Here is a 22,081-nt window from a genome sequence, read left to right on the forward strand (position 1 = left end):
ATTGAGGCATGGACGACTAACTTCAAGGAAAAATGGAAAACTTTTAATAACACTTACATTTTTTTGAGCTAAAAAGTAAGCATAACACTAGAATAACGGAAATCATCCATCTTAAATCACAATAGATAAAAAATGCAGTCTGCGTGAACCTACCCGTACACAAACTAAATACACTCGTTTACTAGTTGTCCTCCTCCATACAGGAAAGAAATCCGATTGCCAAGTCCCTTCCGTATGCCAAAGTCTCAAGATGTTTGTTTTAAACACCCGTATAACGGTAAGACCGAACCTCAGCTCATGAAAATGAAAAAAATTATTCATTGATATCACAAAGGATCACAATCACTGAAAAGTCAAAGCCTTACCAGGTGACAAGTCTACTTTAGAGATATGATGGAAGCACTTTGGCACTCTTTGTGATAATTTACTATTCCTGAATATAGATCGTATCACGTTTAAACAGTCTTAACAAAAAGTGAAAGTATTATAAATTCACTTCACTGTAATTTGAGAGGTAATAAACGTTTAAGTCCAAATGGAGCTATTAAAATTTATTAATCCACTTACGAGGGCCTTTAAGATATAGTAGCTGTCAGTAAAATATTTGAGAAAGAAAAGACGTTCTCAATGCCAATCACTACGTATACGGTGTACGTATCTTTAATTTCTTGGAGAAGTACGTACTTAGACTCAAAAGTTTGTTTTCACAATTGTTGTTAACCCGTGTGATAAAATCTTCCTGCACTATATGATTTCTTGAACAACATAAGTGTTAGGCATTTTCGTTCTGAAAGATCTTTTAGCCGGCGAGTTGTTTCTTATGCTAATGCCACACCCTTTTAAAGGAAGAAAGAGCACGAGCTCCGAGAACATGTTTTCTCAATTTTTCATCGGCTACAGGATTCTTAAAGCCGCTCGTCGCTTCGTAGATCTTGAAGTCCCTATTTTGTTACAAGCAGGATATTTAAAAACTATGCCACAATTCACACCCAAAAGTTAAAAAGTAGTCTTCAAACTAGAAAAACAATCCCTGATACGTATTTAATTTTTACTGGCCTGCAGTCTTCTGTAAACACTACGTAATCATTACTAGATTAATTAATCAAATTTTGCAACTAAAGACCACACAAGTGATGGTACTAACTCTAGTTGAGCTCCAGCTATAATAGCGCGGTTTATTTGAATTTCATTTAGGATGCTTTGTTATATATGGTTTGATATTGCATTTAGACCAAGCCATTACATTGACCTCTCTAACTCCACCACCTTTGTAGTATCGTTAGATTAAAAGTCAACTGACAGCTATTTTCCTGATCCGTGCAAATGATGAGACAGACAGCTGGTCTGTCCTTCCCGGTCTTGGTACGTGCCGCGGCCACAGGCTTTGCACTTGAAAGTTTCTTTGTCATAAAACGTTCCCACGGGACATGCAACTGTGAAACAGAAACATACGACACTAAATTAATGGTTTACTTCAAAGCGTCAACCTATTTAGACCTTATTAGTAAGGAAGTGAAACTTTGTGCAAATAAACACATTTCGATTCGACTTTTTTTACGAAATCATCGCTAGCGTGTGATTGCAGTGTTTAAGTTGGAAGCATGGCATAGTGGAGTCGAGCACGAGTAAAGGGAAAAGAATGCTTGAAGCGTACATTATGAGTTCATCTGTAGTTTTTTTTTTTTTTGGAAGACCCAAAACATGGACTAGACTTATAAGCCATTTCCGAGTTGCCTCTTACCTCTCTTTCAAAACGTGCAGGTAAAAACGTTTCTATTTGAAAAGTATTAAACTGGTTGTAAAACAGAGGAAAAGACGTATCGGAAATGACCTACTATCTCAAATTAATGCTTTTAAGAATGGCCAGGAAAAAACTTAATTCTCTTACTAGATAAAAATGTTGGAAAACAACCGGCTTGTCGGGACTAAAAATTGAAGCCAGAGAAAGCAAGGCTAGTCGATATGAAATAAGTTATTATAACTATTGGTCTAGTTTCAAGTGGTGAATATAAGAATGAGGCATTCTGATTGGTCAAGAAGCTCTTGTTTATGACGTTATATTCACCTCATTTAGAGGCAAATATGGCATTTCAGGACTTTGTTACCAAGCCACGCCAACTTTGCCATTCAGGCAAGTAAATATTACGGCATTTCTTGAACGAAATTTTCGTTCATTCGAAAGAAATCACGTCAAATTCGGAGTATTCAAAACAGTTGGAATGTTGAAAATTGCCTTCGAAGGGTTTTAAACCGAAGATACTTTCAAGAGATGGTTGTCAAGGCATTAAAATTGTTGCTAAGGACGGTGGTTTTAGAGATCGTACGCGGCCACAAGAAAGTCAGTGGCAGATCAATTGACCAAAATTATTTAGTTCTTTTCTGGTCAGAGCTACTCGACGTATTTCAAGAGGATTTACACAATTGCTCAGAAGTCGCCAACGATTAAACAAAGGTACTAGATATCTGTCTTTTACGTAGTGTTTGTTTTGTTTCGTTTTATTGCTTAAGGAGGCTCGATGTAGTTTTTTTAGCCCTAGGGTGGCCGTTTTGAAAATGAAAACTATCTAGGAAGCCAATATTCGATTTTTGCCAAAATACACCATAATAATCAAATATGACCAAAGTTTAATTTTTTACGGGTCAATTAGTCACAAAGGTTACCATAGCAACGATTGTCGTTTTCTTTTGTTTTCAAACAAGCTTGATTTTCTCGAACTCTAGGTTGACAATTGGTATTTAGTTTTTGATATGTTAAAGTACAGTGGATTGGCTACTTGTAGACAAAATTTCAGAAAAATCTGTAAGAGCGTTTTAGAGTTAAACGAGAATTAAGTTTTTTGTAACTTCTTGTAGTTTCCTAGTACAATTGGCAGCCAATATATTTTAACAAATTAAAGCAAAAACTCTCTCGCTTTTAGTTAATGGTCTTTGATGGTGTAAGTATTTATATTTCATTTTGAATAACTGCGTTCAAATACTACGAAACAATTTAAAAGCACCTATTTTACATTAAAACGGAATTTTTCTGAAAATTTCATTCTTGATTTACTTGAAAACGCTAACTACTCTAACTTACAGATTTTTTTAAAATCCTGTCAACAGTTAGTTAATCTACTAATCTTTAACATATTTAAAAAAAATACAAAAAGTCAATATAGATTTCGAGAAAATTAGGCTTGTTTAAAAACAAAAGGAAAGAACAATCGTTGCTATGGTAACCTTTGTGACTAAGTGACCAGTAAAAATTAAACTTTGGTCATAATTGATCATTTTGGTATATTTTGGCAAAAATCGAACAAAAATCGAACATTTGCTCCCTAGATAATCGATGAATTAAACTTGTTTACACGTATTCAAGCGAGTACTTGTGTTTGTTGTTTCCGTGTTTTATTTTTTTTATTTTTATAGTTCTTGATATTCACCTCTGAAAATTAGTCTAAAACAAGTATTCCCCTCAGGCTCGGTGAATCTCGGCGAATATTCGAATATTCGCCGAGATTCACTTCGCCTTCGGCTAATAATATTAATTGTTAAATAACCATCATATTCAACATGGGTAATTTACTTCAGGTATTAAAAATCGGCAGATAGACATCTTTTTTCGACTTTTTTTGCTTGTTTACAAGCAAAAAGAAGTAGAATAGCGTTTACCTGGGCTAAAATCTGAACCGGAAGGGATTGCATTCTTGTTAACTCTCAAGGGACTGTTTTAATTTCTCAAGGGAATACTTTCCGCTGTGGGTGATCAAAGCGCGTGACTTGTAAAGTGTCACTCTATAGTTGTGCTTCAGCACTTCCGTTCTTGTAGAAAAACGTGACTTGTCAAATTTACAAACATTATATAAGAATCAAAAACGTGAGTAGCCCAAATCTTACGTCACATAACCAATTAAGAATGTAAGGGGTTCAGCGCTCGAAGGCAGCGAAGTTTAAAACGATTAAGAACGCAATTTTTACTAGTACAAGTCTTTAGGCGCTAATATTAATTTAACCTAAAAACACATAGCGAAAACAAAGACCGCTTGGACATGTCCAAGCTATTTAAAACTACCACTACGTCAGACCCATGTCACGCGATCTCTCGCTTGTAGCTATAAATAATCATTCACCTATTTTCAGTTTGAATACTCTGCGCTCTGTTTGTGTGAAATATTTATTGTTGTGTTACTCAAGCGTTTGGCTCCGAGTACAAGTCGTACAATTTACCCGGAACGTGTTAAATATTGCAAAACAACGACTTATTTTCTGGATATCCCAATTTTTGTTTTGAGTTTACGGTATTTTGAGAATCGAAACGTTATCGAAACGTAAGTTGCAAGCTCAGCAAGAATGTGTCAAAGCACGGGATACAGAAACACAATGGGATAGCCTTTATAGTCTACTTTTTATTTTGGTGTGATTTGGCTTTCTTTTAAATGAACTGGTTTGGGTTATTTTATTGAACATTCGGAACAAAATAAATATTTGCATGCGTAAGCTGGCATTTTTCCGGCTTGGCATGTGGTTTTAAAAAGCTAAAGATGACGTGGTAAAGGAAATTCATGTCACGTTCACTCCGTGACTAACGCAAACACGACTTGCGTGTTTCTCAAGTGAGTGCTTTTCTAAAGATTTTACTGTGCGGCGCCGTGCCTTTAATTTAGCCAAAGCACTGAAAGAGGTTAGGAGGTCAAACATTACCCGCACGAACACACTAAAACGTTGCTAATAGTTAACCAAAGGGAACTCATTTCGTGACAATTGATTATTTCTGCTGAGTTACACAATTTAGAATTGCAACATCATCTAGCAAAGCGCACTATTACTAAAAATAGATTTCGCCACATGATACCACCCCCCCCCCCCCCCCCCTGCGTGAGTCGGACAACAATTTTAGTTTTGGCAAAGGCTTTGTATGGAGGGACGCATTCTTGACAAGAAAAAAAGGGCGAGAAAGGCACAATGAATGATTTGCCACTAATCGCATCCTGTGTTTTGCGTGGAGGATTCTGGGATCGCTAGGGGGCAAACATTGCAAGTCGCTAGAAGAAAATGTATGGCGAAAAGTTGTTTTGACACTCAAAAATACGATTTTGGAGGGAGATCAAGGCTTTTTCACCAGTATTTTATCAGAAATGGATTCGGGCAATGTTGGTACGTTGAAAGTGTTAGGTTTTGTTTGAATAACCGTAAGATATGCGATAAAATCTACCGCTTTTATGAAGGTTTACATGTATTGTGAAATAGACATCGCGTGTTAAACTGGGGTCTCGAAATGTTATAAAATTGGAAATAGCTCAATAAAGTCCTTTCAGTAGTTGAATAATATTTAACGTTTGCACAAGCTGTAAATTTATTAGTCGCGTCTTTTATAAACAAAGAATTATTATGGCTTCGTAATATTAAAGGTGACAGACATTCACAGACTCCTACGATCGTGACTTTTATAAATTTCCCAATCGCTTTTGGATTTGGTCGTTTATTAAATCTATTTTTTTTATTACTAGTTTATAACGGGAACTATATCCTTGTCAGCTGTATTATTAAGAAGTGTTTTAAGTTGAGTAGAGCCCTATCAATGCCGCCAGCAAATGTGTAGAGGTCGAAGGTCTGCGTAGTTCCCCGGTAGTACATTTTTACACCTCAGTCGGATGACAGTGATCGCTACCGGCCGGGCATATTACTAAAATTATTTGTATAACTTAGCATAGAAATAATCCTGTACACACGTAAATACAACCCAAAAGGCTTTAGTAAGTAATTTCCTCCCGATATATACCTAACTTCTAATATTTCGAGACCATTTTGAGATGTTAATTTCAAAATAAACCTTACGAAAGCAAGGAGGTTTATCGGTAAACTTGATCACATATTTCACGGTTATTCAAACAAAAACTTACACTTTTGAATATCAACAATGCCCAAATCCATTCCTGATAAAATACTCGCGAAAAAGCGTTGATCTCTCTCCAAAATAGTATTTTTGAGTGTCAAAAAAACTTTTCGCCATACATTTTCTTCTAGCGACTTGCAATGTTTCCCCCTAGCGATCCCAGAATGCTCCACGCAAAACACAGGATCCGATTAGTGGCAAATCATTCATTTGAGGCCGAGATTCTCGAAAGACTCGAAAAATGATAGATTTCAAACATTTTTGCTTTAGTAAGTGAAAAACAGATTGAAGGTATCCAAAAAATGGCCCAAAATTGAATTTATTAGTCGAAGATCCGCTAATGACACCTTGATTTCCACTGCAAAATTATTCAGGCTGCCGAGAAATTTAAGCGGCGGATAGCGAATTACTATCGAATTATATAATTTCGAAGGATAGCACTTGTATGTTTGCTTCATTTAGGCACCGGAAAGATCGTCGGTTGCAAGAAGTTCAGAATTCTTCCCGAATTTGACGGCACTGATCGCCGGCCATCCGATCTGTTTCGACACATGATAGATAGAGGGCGAAAATATTATGCTATTCAAACGCCTTTCTAATAGAATTTACGGTGGGTTTGATTTAAATAAAGCTATTATTTATCCCCATTACTATTACAGACTGCAGCTACAGCTGCCGAGCTCGAACAGTGTATATTAAATAGTATTTGCCGCGACAATTGTGTAACGAAATTGACCCCGTTTAATATTCGGGTCAGGCAAGGGGACCGATCGGACGAGCGTTTCTTTGTGTAATTTTGTGGTGGCATATAAAATCTGAGGTTAGCTCTGTTGTGTTGCAAAATGTGCCACTAAGAACAGTGTAAACGTTTTGCATTTCTCATAAAAATAAATGTTTTCTGTCAGCAAATCCCGGCAGCAAATCGGGCCTTTATAATCCATTCAATATCTGAGAGTAAAACATTTTACACATTTATTGAATAATCGCTCTGTTTGTCAAACCTTTTGTTTCAAACCACGGTTTGAGCTTTCTACGTTGCACAGGTAAGGCTTTCCGAAGTCCGAGCCAATCTGGCCATGGTTTTGTGAAACAATCGCTAAATATGCCTCCAAAGTGCCCGCCAACCATACATTGCTCTTACAGAGCGGTTTGTTTGTCCGAATTTTGACTCACACCGGGGGTCAAATTCTGTGACGTCATTAGTGCGCTTCGCTAATTGCAACATCATTAAATGTGTTAAGTGATATTTATAAGTGTTTTTGTAGCCTGTTGTGAAATTACTTCCGGTGGAAGCAGTAAACGTTAAACGTTTCTTCCGTTCAGAAGTTAATGCATCGCCATTAGAAAAATAAACAGCAACTGTTTTGCTGGAGTCGTTAGAAATGGAATGTGTAGCCGTAAGGTAAAGAATAACGAGGAGAAGCGGCTTTTGGTAATATCCAAACGAAAATTTACTTCTCAATGTGGGGTTAAGATTGCGTGACGAGACAAAAGGTAACTCTGTCGTGCGTAACCTAACCTGCGATCAGGCGTTATTTTTCTGCATTAAGCCGAGTAGAAATCTTTCTAACTCGAAAGGAAACAACTATTTCGATTAAACATGTTAAAGGCAAACGTCAAAGTTTACCTTTTTTAACCAAGCCAAAGTATATGAGTCGCAAAGCACCCAGCCGTCGCAACTGACAAGTACAGCATTTACTCCGCGAAAATAAAAAAATGCTTGAACTGAAAGACGTTTGAATTCTTCCATGATATGTTCGAACAACAATGCCCAGGATAAACCTTCTACTCATACTAACTTCATGCAAAAAAAGTCGATATCTCGAAGAGATCTTTGATTTTATTTCCTGGGTTGTTGCATTTTTTCACTCTGTCAAAATTTTAAGTTTGTGTTGCACGGCTCTTTTACCAGCTTTAAAGCACTCTAAGTTTTTTTTTTATTTAGCTCGTATCATTTTGGTCTGCATGGAGGAATTCGACTTTGAGCAAAGAAAAACTGCACATGCAATTGACATTTTTGCGTGGGTAAAGATCGCCAGTTTTTTTTTTGGCTATATTGTAATAGATTCGCCAGAACAGAGGACTATGCTTCAAACTAGTTGTCCGCAAACCAGAAAACCTGAGCACTTCGTCTTAAAAATTTGCGTCACCATAACCATTTTTGCGTGAGTTTCAGCCAAACACATATCTCTTTACCCTTCCACCAGTACAGTTACGATGTTTTCGGTATGTAATCGAGAACATCCGAGTATTTCAAAACATAAAAATAATTTTATCATTTAAACTTACCGCAGCCCGTTTTGCCGCTGCTTAAAACAGATCCAGGTGAGCATTTAAACTGGGTGGAAAGGTGTGTGAGTGACGACTTTTCCGCAGTCATGTAATTCCCATTGATACTTATCCCGAACTTCCCCGTGGAGACGGTGTACTGCAACTGGAACAAGACAGCTTCGCTGGTTTCCTCTATGGTTGCCTTCAACTTTGAATGGCTTTTCTTGATCGACACCAAAAACAGAATCTGTAAAGGCTCATTTACAGTGTAACATGTAGACGTCCTGACAGCCTGGGTTTCACATTCATCGGCAAAAGAGCATCCTGGAACACTCTTGAGCGATGTTTTCACTTCACGCTGAATTAAGTAGGGCAGTTGCATCAAGTTTTGGCTCCTGTGGCACAATATATTGCGAAATTTCAGAGAAAATCGATGTTTGATTTCTCTTGGCGAGACAGCACCTAAAAAGTAAACATAAAACTCAGAAATGAAAATCCATTCAGATTAAATAAAACGCGTTTAATTGGGTTTATTACTCGGTCTTGAACACCCCTACAACAATGCTCGTTTTTACATCAAAATGTAAATTACGTACGGAATGTCCGAGGAGGCAAAGCAAGGTAAACTTTGCAGTAGTAGAACTGGTTATAAATTCTTCACAATTATGTTTTTGTTCACCATATTTTTTTTTTTTTTTGTAGAAATATATTGTTAGTTTGACATTATACGTATTATTTTGACACTAAACATGCCTTGCGTAATTATTAAGAGAAATTAAGAAACCAATAAAACATGTAATCATTTGTCAATGACACGATTTTCAAATTTGTTTCTACACTCTTGTTTTCTATAACAATTAAATTTAAAAGAATATCGCGGCTCAAATATGCGAAATTAAAAGAATATTTTAAGAATAAACTCGAGGCTGAGATTTTGAAAAGAATATTTTAATTTGTTGTGTTGAAAATTTGTAACATTATTAGCAGTATTAACATACAATTATATGTTTTAACTAAACTGTATTAAATTCGTCCTTTCTCTATACGGCAAAATCAGCCAATTGCAATAAAAGGATAACCTGCACTAGCCAAATGTTTGACATTATTCTTATAGAAAAAAAGAGTGTATTATAAATATTTTTCCCCTTGCCGGACTGAAGTCAGATATTTTTATATAAGGGAAATTTTAAAAAAACATTTTCCAAAATTAATTTTTTTTTTTTTTTTTTTTATTTTTTTTTTTTTTTTTTGTCGGGCCTTTTAGCGCCACCACGCGCATATAAAAGCTGAGTTTAGCGTCCCTTTAAACAGAATCTCGCAAGATTTCGAGTTGACCAAAAGTACCTTTCTTTTTTGACCTTTTTTTAACCTTTGACACAAGCGGGACCGATATGTAAAGGCCTGGAAGAACGAGGAAGCATGTTTCTAGAAACACCCGTACCGCGTAGTTATTTCCCCAATGTTTCCCAATTTTGCCACACGGGAGCGTCGATCCAGCGTCGATCTTGTTTGCAAGAAGCAAAATTTGCTTCTGCTGCACGGCATAAACAAAAACATAAACGAGGAAACAAACATGGTAACATGTTTCCGCGTTTTGCCGGGCCCTGAGTTATTTTCTTTGTTTTTTTTTTTTTACTTTTTTAATAGCAAAGTAATTGGGCCAAAGTACACGGATGATTTTTTTTTTTTTTTATTGCACAATGCTACATTTCAATTGATTTATAATCGTAAAAGGAGAAAACTGGATGAAACACTATGTGGATCATGGAGTGAACGCCCACCATTTAGAGTAGCGACTAGAGTACTTTGGGCTGTTGATCAGCCTCACGTATCAATCGTGTAATTATTATGTTTAAATCTCGCTACTGAAAAGCACTGAAAACTAAAATAAAAAACAATGCACAGAGTTGTAAATATTTACCGTATTATTTGTAAATATTTGTAAATATTTGTGTATTATTTGTGAATATTTGTAAAACTCGATTTAAGATTTACACTGTTCAGAGGCATCTTTTATAGTCGTTTTATTCAGCGGTCTCATTTAACAGATTTCAATTTGGGGTTTTGTTTTCAGTGAAAGTTACAATTACAACTGATACGAGAAAAGAAATGCCAGACTGTCTTTTATTATTATTAACTTACCAGAACACATGGGTAGCTTTACTTTGTCTAATCCATTCCATCTCCACTTAGTATCAGGACCACATACAAACGTAGTTTCTGCATATACGTCGAACGAATGCCCCTCACGGCACTGCAGCTTGCAAACAGGCCTTCCAGCAGCCTTCGAGCAATTTTTATACCCCTTAAATGGTTCTCCCAGTTTTGGACACGCTGAAAAATAATGTATGCATTTGCTTATTTATATAACATTCGTAACGTAGGTGTGTTCGATTGACACGCTTAAGCTCCTCATTAACCCACTGAACGGGGCGAGAGGAGGTTATAAGCCCTGGCCTTATATATTTCATAAAGTTTAGTGGGTTAATAACTGGGGAAGGGAAGAGGGGTGGAGATGGAAAATGAGCTAAAAAGAGTTTTCGATGAGCGATATATAGAGCCACTCTGATTAATCGTATTGATCTGCACACTTATTCATTTGTATTTTTCCTGCGAGGACAACAGTAAGTTAACATGGAAAAGCTGGGTAGGGGAGGGGTTACATTCGGGTGGGGGATCGAGGGTCAGTTTACAACCGAATATTTTGTCGTTAGGCATAATCAGGGGCTTATACATTGTATTAGTAAAAATAATATCACAATCTGCCTTAACAAAATTAGATTCAGAATATTCGTAACCAGCTCTTACCTCTAACAATGCTCATCTTTTTGTCGCAGTTGTTCCCCCAGTAGCCATTCTGACAAACACAGTCATATTGGTTAATACCGTCAACACATTTCCCATGGACACAAGGATTTGAGGCACATTCATCAATATTGATTTTGCAGTGATCACCGGTAAATCCAGGCTCACATGTACAGAAATACTGAGCGTTATGGGACCCGCATCTTGCAAAGTGAAAGGAATTCCCTCCAGTCATCTCCAAAGCTGTGTAGAAAACATAAAAGTGGTTGGCAATAAGCGAGAATATCACATAACGGTATGAATCACAAAGCAAGTTCTACAGTCGTTAAATGAACATGACATGTCTCTCAACATACTGTAATGGCAAAATACAACACTCTTTCTTATAAGACATAAATTATAATAAAAAGTTTTTGTAAGCCCACGTGCATATATTCCTGCGGAGAGGTTTATTAACCTAATGAGAATTTTTTGGGGTGAGGGTAAAGGGCGGGGTTTTTCAGATGGACTTATCATCGGAATTTTACGATATATCACGAGTAAAAACATGCTTAACTTTCTTATTTAATCAAAATAGTGCTTTGTGATATCTACAACTGTCTTAGTCTTGCGTAATTAGCGACAAAATTTCCACATGCAATGTAACCAAGCCCAAGTCTAAAATGTAAGCACAACGTGCCCCTCACTTCTTTCATTTTTTCACAAGAATAGTTAATTTATTGATATTATTTAATTGTTAATCAGATGTTAAAATTTACATCATAGCACTGAAGCATTTTTCCGTCTTAGTGGGTTAGAAGAGCACTCCAAACAAACCATCACAACAGTGCATTCTGCACTTAAAACTGGGATGCCCCCTTTTACTTTTTAACAATTAGACGGCACGCTCGAGGTATCTACAGGCTGATAGAAATCCGGTAGAAACCGGGAGCGAGCCGTCTAATTGTTTTAGCATAGCCAGTAGCAGATTTTTTGAACACACGATATCGCGAGAGTTGATCTTTTGAAGGATTTGTTGAAAAATGTCTGCGTAAAATTGAGCGCCCGCTCCGAGAGCCGTATAAAAATCGATAGAAGGTACCTGTATAACCAATCAGATCGCGCGTTTACCAATAGACGGCAACTGGGTTATGCTAATACTTATTATTAGGTACCTTTGCAGTCCGATTTGAATTTCTTCTCCACATTTCCTTTGATTCCAAAAAGGAAGTCTGGCCAACCTTTTGTGCTACCTGGAATGGGCCAGGTACAGTTCTGAGCCGCCAACCACATGTGATCAGGTTGCGCTGCAGTGCTCCAGACATTCACCTCGTGTAAAGTGCCAGAATAGAAAGTTGACGGATCAGTTTTGTTCTGTGTAGCTAGGAACCTTTTGCCAAGTGAAATCCAACCACCACCTAACATAAGACTTCCTTTGTAAACATGATTTTTCTTTCCAATCTCCAGTCCATCAAAATACACAGATCCAACTCCTGTCACTCCATTCCACACCCCTGCAACGACATGCCATTTATCATCGGCTATAGTAGCATTAGCGCTGATTACTTTATCTTTGACTTGAAGGTGGATTTGTAAGGCTGAAAAATAGAGTAGTATCATTTCGTCGACTTTCTGTTCCACGCTATATCCAAACAGAGTGCCTGACTTGAACTCCGAGTCTGCTCGGACCCACATGGCGACGGTAAAGCGACGCATGCTAGGAACTCTATTCATATGAGGAAGAAGAACCATGTTGTCGGTGGTGTTGCCTTTAAAAATCAGATCAAAGTTGCTTCCAAGGACTGTAAAGATAAGCAATAATTTAGTCACATTAGTCACATATAGTCCATCACTTCAGTAGGTATTTACCCATTTCTTTTAAACGTTTGTGAAAGAGATGAGCTTTAACTGAATAAGAAAGATAATGTTTAATGGACACGACCCTTAAACCTCACCAAACGGGCGAAATGCAAAATATAACTTTTATGTCTATATACTCTGATACCGATCAGAGCCAGGCCATTTCGTTTCAGAGATGGCTTAAAGAGAAAATGAGTCGCAGGCCAGGGTGCTCTCAACTATCGAGGGAGCGAAATGACGCGGCAATCATCTTTATTAGAACATAAATAAGATATAGAAAAAGAGGTTTCAGTCCTCTTAAATTGCTACAGGAGAAAAATACATACCCAAACCAAATTCGTAAAAGTGAAATTCCCCCTTACTAGAATCCAGCTATTTTTTTCTTAAATAAATAATTTACCACTGTCTTAGTACTATACAGACATTTTCCATAGAGGAAGCCAGGCGGAAATTACTGAAAGAATCATAGCAAAAGTAACGAAAGCAAGCTTTCCACGCGGCCTCCGACTTATTGGTCAGTATTGCTGATGGTAATCAAATCTCTTACATTGTTCGGTTGGTGGAAGCCGGCTAGAAAATGCATGCAAAATATCATTTTTTTGCAAACAAGCCGAATGAAAATGATCCTCTTGCAATTGAGTGCACGAACGCAAGATCTTAAGTGAACTTTCTTATGCTCTGTTTTTTTTTAGTTAAAGACATACGCACGATAATTTTAGCTATAAGATAAACTTGATTTATTATTGACAAACAATGGATACTCACGAATATCACAGTGGTCGCCAGTGTATGATGGAAGGCACTCACATTCGTAACCATTCACTAAATCAACACAGAAGGAATTGTCGGAACACGAAACTGAGGCACAGTTATCAATGTCTTCTTCACACTGCAATCCTTTAAAACCAGCCGGGCAAGTACAAAGAAAGGTACCTTTGGAATAATCAGTTGTGCAATTTCCGCCATGAAGACAGGGTCTGGATTGACATACATCCCAATCAGTCTCACAGTCCTGTCCTGAAAATATGTCAAGACAATCGCATTTATACCCTGGAGCCAAGTTTGTGCACGTTCCGTTGTTTAAACACGGATTGGACTCACATTCGTTTATGTCATTCTCGCATAAAGTTCCATTGTAGCCCTCAGAACAAATGCAAGTGAATCCGTTTATGTAATCGGCACAGCCCACACTGTTCTTGCAGGGTTTGTTTGCACAATCGTCTATGTCAAGTTCACAGAGCTGTCCTGTAACTCCTTCAGGGCATAGGCAGGTAAAATTGTTCACACCATCGATGCAGGTTGCATCGTTAAAACACGGTTCTAGCGAACATTCATCTATCTCGAGTTGGCACATTTCTCCGTAATAACCATTGCTGCACTCACATTTAAACCCTTCAGGAGAATTGATACATCTGCCATTGTGGTCACACCTGACTTCCGCACAGTAGTCTATGGTACTTTCACACTGAACACCAGTAAATCCTTTAGGACAGTAGCACGTGTAATTATCTACTTCATCAGTACAGGTTCCATTGTTGACACAGGGGCTTAGCTCACAGTCGTCGATGTTCTTTTCACATTGACTGCCTGTAAATCCAGAAGGACAAGTGCAACGAAAACCATTCACCTGGAACATTGAAACATAACAGATATGAAGAAAAAGACTGTTTTGAAAAGGCTAACTTTTTTTATCATCGGTTCCTCTTTTACCCACGGAAAACTAAAAAAAAGAGATTTCATTTTCTTAGATCTCTGGCTTTGCCTATACTGCACAAGACGAACAAGCCCAAAGTGTTCAGCTTTTATGCGTCCCCTCTCCCATAAGAGCATGAATATCTTTTAAAATAGGGCAAGGAGATCTGTTTTAAAAATGGAAAGTACTGTTGGGCGGTGGGAGTGTTGACTTGATTCTCGCCATCGATGCTTAACAGGTAAAGACGGCAGCTGCAGAAAAGAGCAAAAAACTCAATGTACATAGAAGCACTTATTTTATATCATAGATACTGAGATTTTCTCACGAAAAAACGATTGTGTACAAATGATACGTAAAATACATTAGCCAATAGAAAAAGGGAACGATGAAAACTCACTAGTGAAAAAACATCGTTCGTCCAATCACAAACGCGCACAACGAAAAATCTTTTTGAACAACCTTTCTTTTTTTTTTTTTTAACACCCGCCCGGGGGGGACCTTTTTTTTTTTTTTCCCCCGTTTTATAGAAAAAAAAAAAAAAAAAAAAATAAAAAAAAAAAAAAAAAAAAAGTACAACATCAAAAAAAAAAAAAAAAAAAAAAGAGAAAAAAAGGAAAAAAAAAAAAAAAAAAAGGAAGGATATATAATATGATTTTCAATCATAAAATTCTGTTTTTGAAACAAGTTCAATGCAGGTTTTTTTCGTTGTTGGGCTCGGCAACTTAACTTCGCTTATTGGATATACTGCTTTCAACGGCTAATGTAACCAAAGTTAAGCAAAACAATTTTTATCCAGACAAAAAATTCCTTGAAAGTTTTTGGTCTCGCCAAAAATATCGGGAATGCAGGCACCATTCAACCTTACGAACTGCGGCTACATTGTTCTTTTTCAAGAGAAAAAAGGTCTGCATATTTTGCCTGGTTTCTTCTTTTGTTTGAATTCAAAATTCAAATCTATAATAACAGTGGCAAAGTATAAAAGTTCAGTTAAAGCTTAACTGAGGTTAAATTCTCTCGCGAAAACACAGAGTACCCCTATACTTTTGTACAAAAATTGGTAAACATATATGGGACATTTTAAATTCAGTCTTCTATTGCTTTGTAATGTACAGAAAACAACGGAAAACACCAGAAAAGGTGGTTTGCTAAGTTAAAAAAAAAGGCTACAGAAAAGAAGTAAGCAAGTGCGAACAATTTCCATTTAAAATCTTCTTACAAACACATTAATCTCTACTTCAAACCTTCAAAAAACGCTCAGAAACAGCACAAAATATCTGAATAGTGCTTCCCTAGCTAACATTGTCTTACCATGTCGTGACAAGTCCCTCCGTAGAAACAAGGTAACGAGTCGCATTCGTTAATTTCAATTTCGCAATGTTGTCCCCAAAAACCAGAAGGACAATCGCAGGTGTAGCTGTTTATTCCATCTCTGCAGACGCCTCCGTTCAAGCAAGTGTCTTCAAAACAATCAATGGCATTCGTTTCACATCGTGATCCCACAAAGCCTTCAGGACATTCGCAGATGTAATGAAATACCTTGTCATAACAGGTTCCATTGTTGTAGCAAGGAGAACTAAAACAGTCGTTAATGTCAAAACTGCAATCATCTCCAGTGTAACCTTCCTTACAGGAACATCTGAAGCCTCCAAGCAGGTCAACACAAGTTCCGTCATTGACACATGGATTTGTACCGCAGTCATCAATATTGATCTCGCAATTAATGCCAGTGAATCCATAGAAACAATTACATTTGTAATCGTCCACCTGGTCAATACAATAACCATTGCCAGCACATGGCGAACTTGCGCATTCGTCAATATCAGTTTCGCATTGAGCACCTTCAAAACCATTTATACACTGGCATTTAAACGAGTCTACCTCATCCAAACATGAACCATTGTTGAGGCAAGGCAGCGATTCACATTCGTCGATGTCTATACTGCAATCTTTTCCCGTATAACCTGGCGGGCAACTGCAGGTATAGTTATTTACTGCATCTTGACATATAGCATTGTTTGAACAAGGATTTGATGCACAGTCGTCGATGTTGTTTTCACAATTTAAGCCGTCAAATCCCGGCTTACAGTCGCACTTGTAATAGTTGCCGGTGTTAACGCATGTTCCATTATTCATACAGACCTCGGAAAGGCATTCATCAATCTCGATTTCACAAGTTTTACCTGTGAAGCCATTTTCACAAAGACAGTAAAATCTGTTAATGCCGTCAATGCAGGTGGCATTGTTAAAACAGGGAGTATTGACACAATCATCAATGTCTGTCTCACATTGTTCCCCTTTAAAACCTTCTGAACATACGCACTGATAGTTGTTGGTTCCATCTACGCACTTAGCCCCGTTTTGACATGGAATGGATGCACATGCTTCAAGTTTGTCATCGCAGTTCGTTCCTTGAAAGCCTTTATCACAGATACATTCATAGCCATTTATGCTATCGACGCATGTTGCTCCGTTCAGGCAGGGTGATGTGGAACATTCGTCAATCTCTGCATCACATAACACGCCAGTGAAACCGGGCGCACAGAGGCAGGTAAAATTTCCTGGTATATTGCTGCACGAAGAGTTATTGATGCATGGCGATGACATACATTCGTCAACATCTTCTTCACAGTTGATCCCTTTATAGCCAGCGGAGCACTTGCAGGTAAAGCCGTTGACAAGATCGTAGCACGTGCCGTTGTTCAGGCATGGTTCATTTTTACAGTCGTCGATGTTTATTTCACACTGTTTACCGGTAAATCCAAGAGGGCATGAACATAAATAGTCGGCAACCAGGCTTTTACAGGTGGAGTTATTTATGCAGGGATTCGAGTCACATTCGTTAATTTCTGTCGGACAATAATAAAAAAGCACACAACTCTTGTGAAATATGGAAAATGTACAACTTGTTTCATTGCATGTCTGTCTCTTTCCTCACTCTACCTTCTGGAACATTTTTTAATCAATAAGTAGCATAAATCCAAGCTTTCATTTCTGTTATTCCGACTCTGACAAAAAATTGTAAATTTGGAACAAAAGCACGCAGTTAACAACACCCGTAATTACGTAATTACCAGTTACAAAGCTAACGAAACCTAAATTTAAACAAGTACCTACAAGTATAATGTCAATCAATAACAATCACTTTACATTTTTTACCCGTACCTATGCAGTCCAGACGACTCTTGGATCCTTCCGCCTTGGTCACAGTTGTCCCAGGACATGGCAAACAGTTTCGTCTTCCTTTGTTCGGTTGAAAAGAGCGCCTTTTACATAAGTTACATGGCTGTAATCCATTTGGAGAAAAGGAACCCATTGGACAAGCAACTATGCAAACAAGAGTCAAGATATGTCATTGCTGTGTACGTATTGCTGTTCTCTTTTCTGACTACGGCACTATAACCAATGTACCATGAGTGATCCTTAAAAATACTCAAAAAAAAAAATAGTCAGGGTTAAAAGTGTTGACTTTAGTCCTAAACACGTGTTGCATGTGCTTAGAACACATGTGACGTACTTTCAGCGCGGCTAGATCAGAATACACAATAAAGAGCAAAAAAAAAAAAAATGCTATCACAAAAAGCTACCCATAAATTGCTACTCTATGTACTCCAAGTAACAGAAATGAAATGTTTAAGATGTTTTATGTATCGGAGAATAAATGACATTTCACATTTCTTAATGATTAAATAAGGTTATATATAAAGTGGTATTTACTTCCACAATCTGCAGAGCTATTGGATCCTTCGGATGAAGTTGTCTGCCCCTCCTTACATTTCTTACAGAAAGTCTGACCTGTGTTTTCTTGAAAAAGACCTCTTTCGCAGGGAATGCAAGGTTCCAGTCCAGTAGGTGAGAATGTACCAGCTTTACAGAAAGCTTATTTCAAAAGAAAAAAAAAAACACAAAATATGGACCATATTTTTCGGCAAGCATTCAATCGGTCAATCATTGTTTAGACAAAAAACAACCACGTGTGCTGTATAGTAAAACTGGAAAGAAATCAAGAAATAAGGCATCACTTATTTCTCTGATAGAAAATAAGGTATATTTGCTTAAACGCATGCAACATAATAACACCATAACACGTTTATTTTGACCGTATATTTAAAGTTCTTATTAATAATGATTTTGTTAAACTCAAACAAGTGAAAATAAGCGAAAGTAACCGACGTTTCGGAGGTCTTCATGACGCCATTGTCAAGGAAGGATTAACAAAGATTACAAATTATGCGATTTCAAAAAGTTGTTACGTAAATTAATAAAATAAGGCATGCGAGGCAAATTACAGAAATACTTTTGCACGTATTGAGTCTGATTGCACGTTGAGAGTTGGTTTTAGTTCTCTGATGTATAACATCTCGTGCACTAAGCAATCAAATGTATTTCTGCATTTCTTGAGAACGTTAAAACGTGTGTGTAGGTGTCCGCTCGTATAACCCACATAACTCGCATCGCACAAGTAACATTGAAAACGATACACAACGCGTTGTTGGTTGATGATTTGCGGCTTCGTTTCTTGTACTTTGAGGCCTTGGTCAATTTTACGGCTAACGAACACGGGTTGAACAGTTCTCTGCACCTTTAGGCCTAGGTCCTTGAGTTGTTTCTTGACATAATTGGCTGACTTTTTGTCTTTGAATGGTATGACCACTCGAATAATGGCTGTTGATTCTTGAGGCGTCCGCGAGGGCTGCTGGTCAGCGACTCTTGAATTCAGGATATTAATGATTGTGGAGTCAATAAGACGTTGTGGGTATTTCAATCCTGAGAAAACTTTATTTAAACGATCACACTCTTCAGAAAAATACAACCAAGAGGAAGATAGTCGGTGTGCGCGATCAAGCATGGTGGTCAATAAACTCCGTTTGTAACGATTGTCTACATGGCTTTTATGGTGAAGTAATAAACCTGTGTTTGTTGGTTTCACATAGACCTTGGTTTCAACACGAGGCGCGCGGTTGAGTAGCTGTGTGCCAAGGAAAGGGAGCATGCTGTTCTTTTCCACCTCCATGGACGCTGTTAAGGGTGTGAAGGAAGTCAGTCGCTGTTGTTAAGTCACGCATTACAGTAAGTGTGTCATCGACATACTTACGATAGAAAGAGGGGAGCTTTCCAGTGCGCTCAAGGTTTTCTTCTAGTGAGGACATGAAAACATTAGCTAAAAGGGGTCCGAGTGGGAACCCCATAGAAACCCCATCAATCTGTTTGTAAAGTGATCCATTTAATTGAAACAGTTGGCCTTTAGTGGCTACTCTCAAGAGATCGACTAGATCCGTTCTGGAAGGTTCAGGTTGTACGTTGCATTGAACCAATTGTCTTTGAAAGCTCTGTCAGCCAGGATCTCTATTGTTTCATCCAGAGGTACGTTGGTAAAAAGCGAGCTGACATCATACAATACCAACATTTCTCCCGAATTGATCTTTAATTCATGAATTTCCTTCGTAAATTCAAAGGTATCAGTTACTGTATACTGATTTTGAGATAAGAGCTTCAGTTTCTCGTCCATCCACTTAGCAAGAGCAAAATTATACGTGTGCGTTGCTGATAATATAGATCGTATAGCCAACTGTTCTTTATGGGTTTTTGGTAACCCATACAGGTGTGCCAATCTGGAGCCTACAGGGCGGAGAGAGTGTGCAATGGACTTTGGTAGAATTCTGCGTATAGTAGAGTACGCAAAAGAAATGCAGAAATAAATTTGATTGCTTAGTGCACGAGATGTTATTCATCAGAGAAGTAAAACCAACTCTCAACGTGCAATCAGACTCAATACGTGCAAAAGTATTTCTGTAATTTGCCTCGCATGCCTCTGCAATTTTGCGATTGTTGCTGTAAGGAAAAGTAAAGAATGAAGTTAAATTCACGCCATTACAAGTTCGTCTACCAAAGATGACATATCAAAAACAGAATAATTAACTTATAAATTAGTAGGATGCAGCAGGTAGAAGGCCGGTGAGCAGTCGTTGATTTCTAGTGAAATCTTCGTTGTTTGTTTCGCGCGTTCAGAGTGATCTGCTGAAAATTATAATTTTGAACGTGGTGAAACTAAATCACATTAGTGCGTAAATTCTTATCGCGAAATGGACTTCCCGTTTGAAAGGCCGTGATTGGTCTATCTCAAGTGGATTTAGATAGACACCAGATAGATCGTACTTTTAGAGTTGTAAACAGCGTTGTTAAAATCCTTTGATTAAGCCGCGTAACCTGAGCAACAGACACTGACACTAAAAAAGTAGTCGGTCACACTTGAAACAGTGTTACACCGTTGTAACAGCGTTGTCAAATGTGCTAAAGGGACCTCAGCCATTAATTTCAAGATCGATAAGCTTTCCAATGCAAGGGAACACTTGAAAAGTCATGTTTCTTTATCCACAGGCTTGCCTGAATGCAAAAATGGGTAGCCAGATTTGACTAAGCTTTACTCAGTTTTGCTACAATTCATTGATTTATATGAGCATTTTTACGAGTTGCTCGACTTAAAACAATATTCATTCATAATTTTAATTACTATATAAAATCCTTCAGAAACATGCAATATGTGTAGACAGAGTTTTTTTTTTTTCGTATATATTGCAGATGAATCTATCAAAACTACAATTAAATACCGTACCCAAGCAATTTGAGCTGTTATCCGTTCTCACTTCTGTTGTTGAGGTACCAGGAGGACACTTGGTACACTCAGTCTGCGCGTCTTGTTCCTGATAGAATCCTATCGCACAATCTTCGCATGTACCAGGATGTTTGTTTAAATATGTACCTGCTGTACAATTTACTATGTAACAATAAAGAAAAGAAAAATGGTCTTTATGTTAAAATATATTTCATTTTATGTTGTGCCGTTATTCAGTCATTGATGCGCAAATGACAAGAAGCAAGCAAGCAAGCAAGCAACATTGCAAGTCGCTAGAAGAAGATATATGGCGTATTGAATCATTTTGCTCAGTATTATAAGTTACGTCAAAGGTAGTATACAATAATACAAACTTACGACAGAATCCGTCTCTGAATGTTTGTCCTCTGGCACACAGTTTTTTAGGTTGAGAGAAGTTTAAAGACTTTTTATCCGGCAAAATCTTCTTTCCATTTAAAGTTAAAGGAATGCTGTCGTCATCCACTGCTCGCATAAGTTGCTTGCTTATTTTTTCGGCGATTTGCACCCCTGCGTCTCCAAGCTTTACTTTACTTTGTTTTGTATTGTCCGTGACAATGTTACCAAGGACCACTACGAAAAATCAGAAGAATCCTTTTCTTAGCAGCGCCATCATTCGATATCATAATTTTTTTCGCATGTCAACAAAACTACATATACCATAAATGAGTTTAAATCTTATTATTCGGCCTGTTGTTGATACCACGAGATTCCTGTAGCTCCGTAGTAGAGCGTCCAAACAGTGTTAGAAAAGTTCGAATCAAACGCGCATTTAAACTTTACGATACAATATAGTCTCGTTGAACATTAATATTTATTATAAAACACATTCCTTTATACTGTAACAATTGACCAATTAATTAAAAATAAATCAATTGTTTTGTCAGCTAGCTTATTTTGCCTCGCCTAATGGTGCATTCGATTGTACAATTCGGATTTCAAATACCTGAAT

At 37.5% G+C, this 22,081-nt stretch overlaps 2 protein-coding genes across 2 annotated transcripts; both read right to left on the bottom strand.

Annotated features, from left to right (window-relative positions):
- Positions 1-21: 21 nt before the first annotated feature.
- On the bottom strand, positions 22-21,700 carry LOC144650487 (uncharacterized). The gene is made up of 11 exons (XM_078510168.1): positions 21,469-21,700; positions 21,091-21,252; positions 18,195-18,356; positions 17,643-17,804; positions 15,789-17,326; positions 13,553-14,414; positions 12,103-12,729; positions 10,952-11,191; positions 10,286-10,477; positions 8,162-8,605; positions 22-1,433 (listed from the first exon to the last, which is right to left on the bottom strand). The coding sequence occupies exons 1-11, from the start codon at positions 21,602-21,604 to the stop codon at positions 1,303-1,305; spliced, it is 4,656 nt and encodes a 1,551-aa protein (XP_078366294.1). The 5' UTR covers positions 21,605-21,700; the 3' UTR covers positions 22-1,302.
- On the bottom strand, positions 18,372-19,590 carry LOC144650513 (uncharacterized). Its single transcript, XM_078510207.1, has one exon. The coding sequence runs from the start codon at positions 19,489-19,491 to the stop codon at positions 18,763-18,765; it is 729 nt and encodes a 242-aa protein (XP_078366333.1). The 5' UTR covers positions 19,492-19,590; the 3' UTR covers positions 18,372-18,762.
- Positions 21,701-22,081: the final 381 nt, after the last annotated feature.

The sequence above is a fragment of the Oculina patagonica genome, chromosome 4 (assembly GCF_052425735.1).
Source record: "Oculina patagonica isolate OP01 chromosome 4, crgOcupat, whole genome shotgun sequence".
NCBI classification, from domain to species: Eukaryota; Metazoa; Cnidaria; class Anthozoa; order Scleractinia; family Oculinidae; genus Oculina; species Oculina patagonica.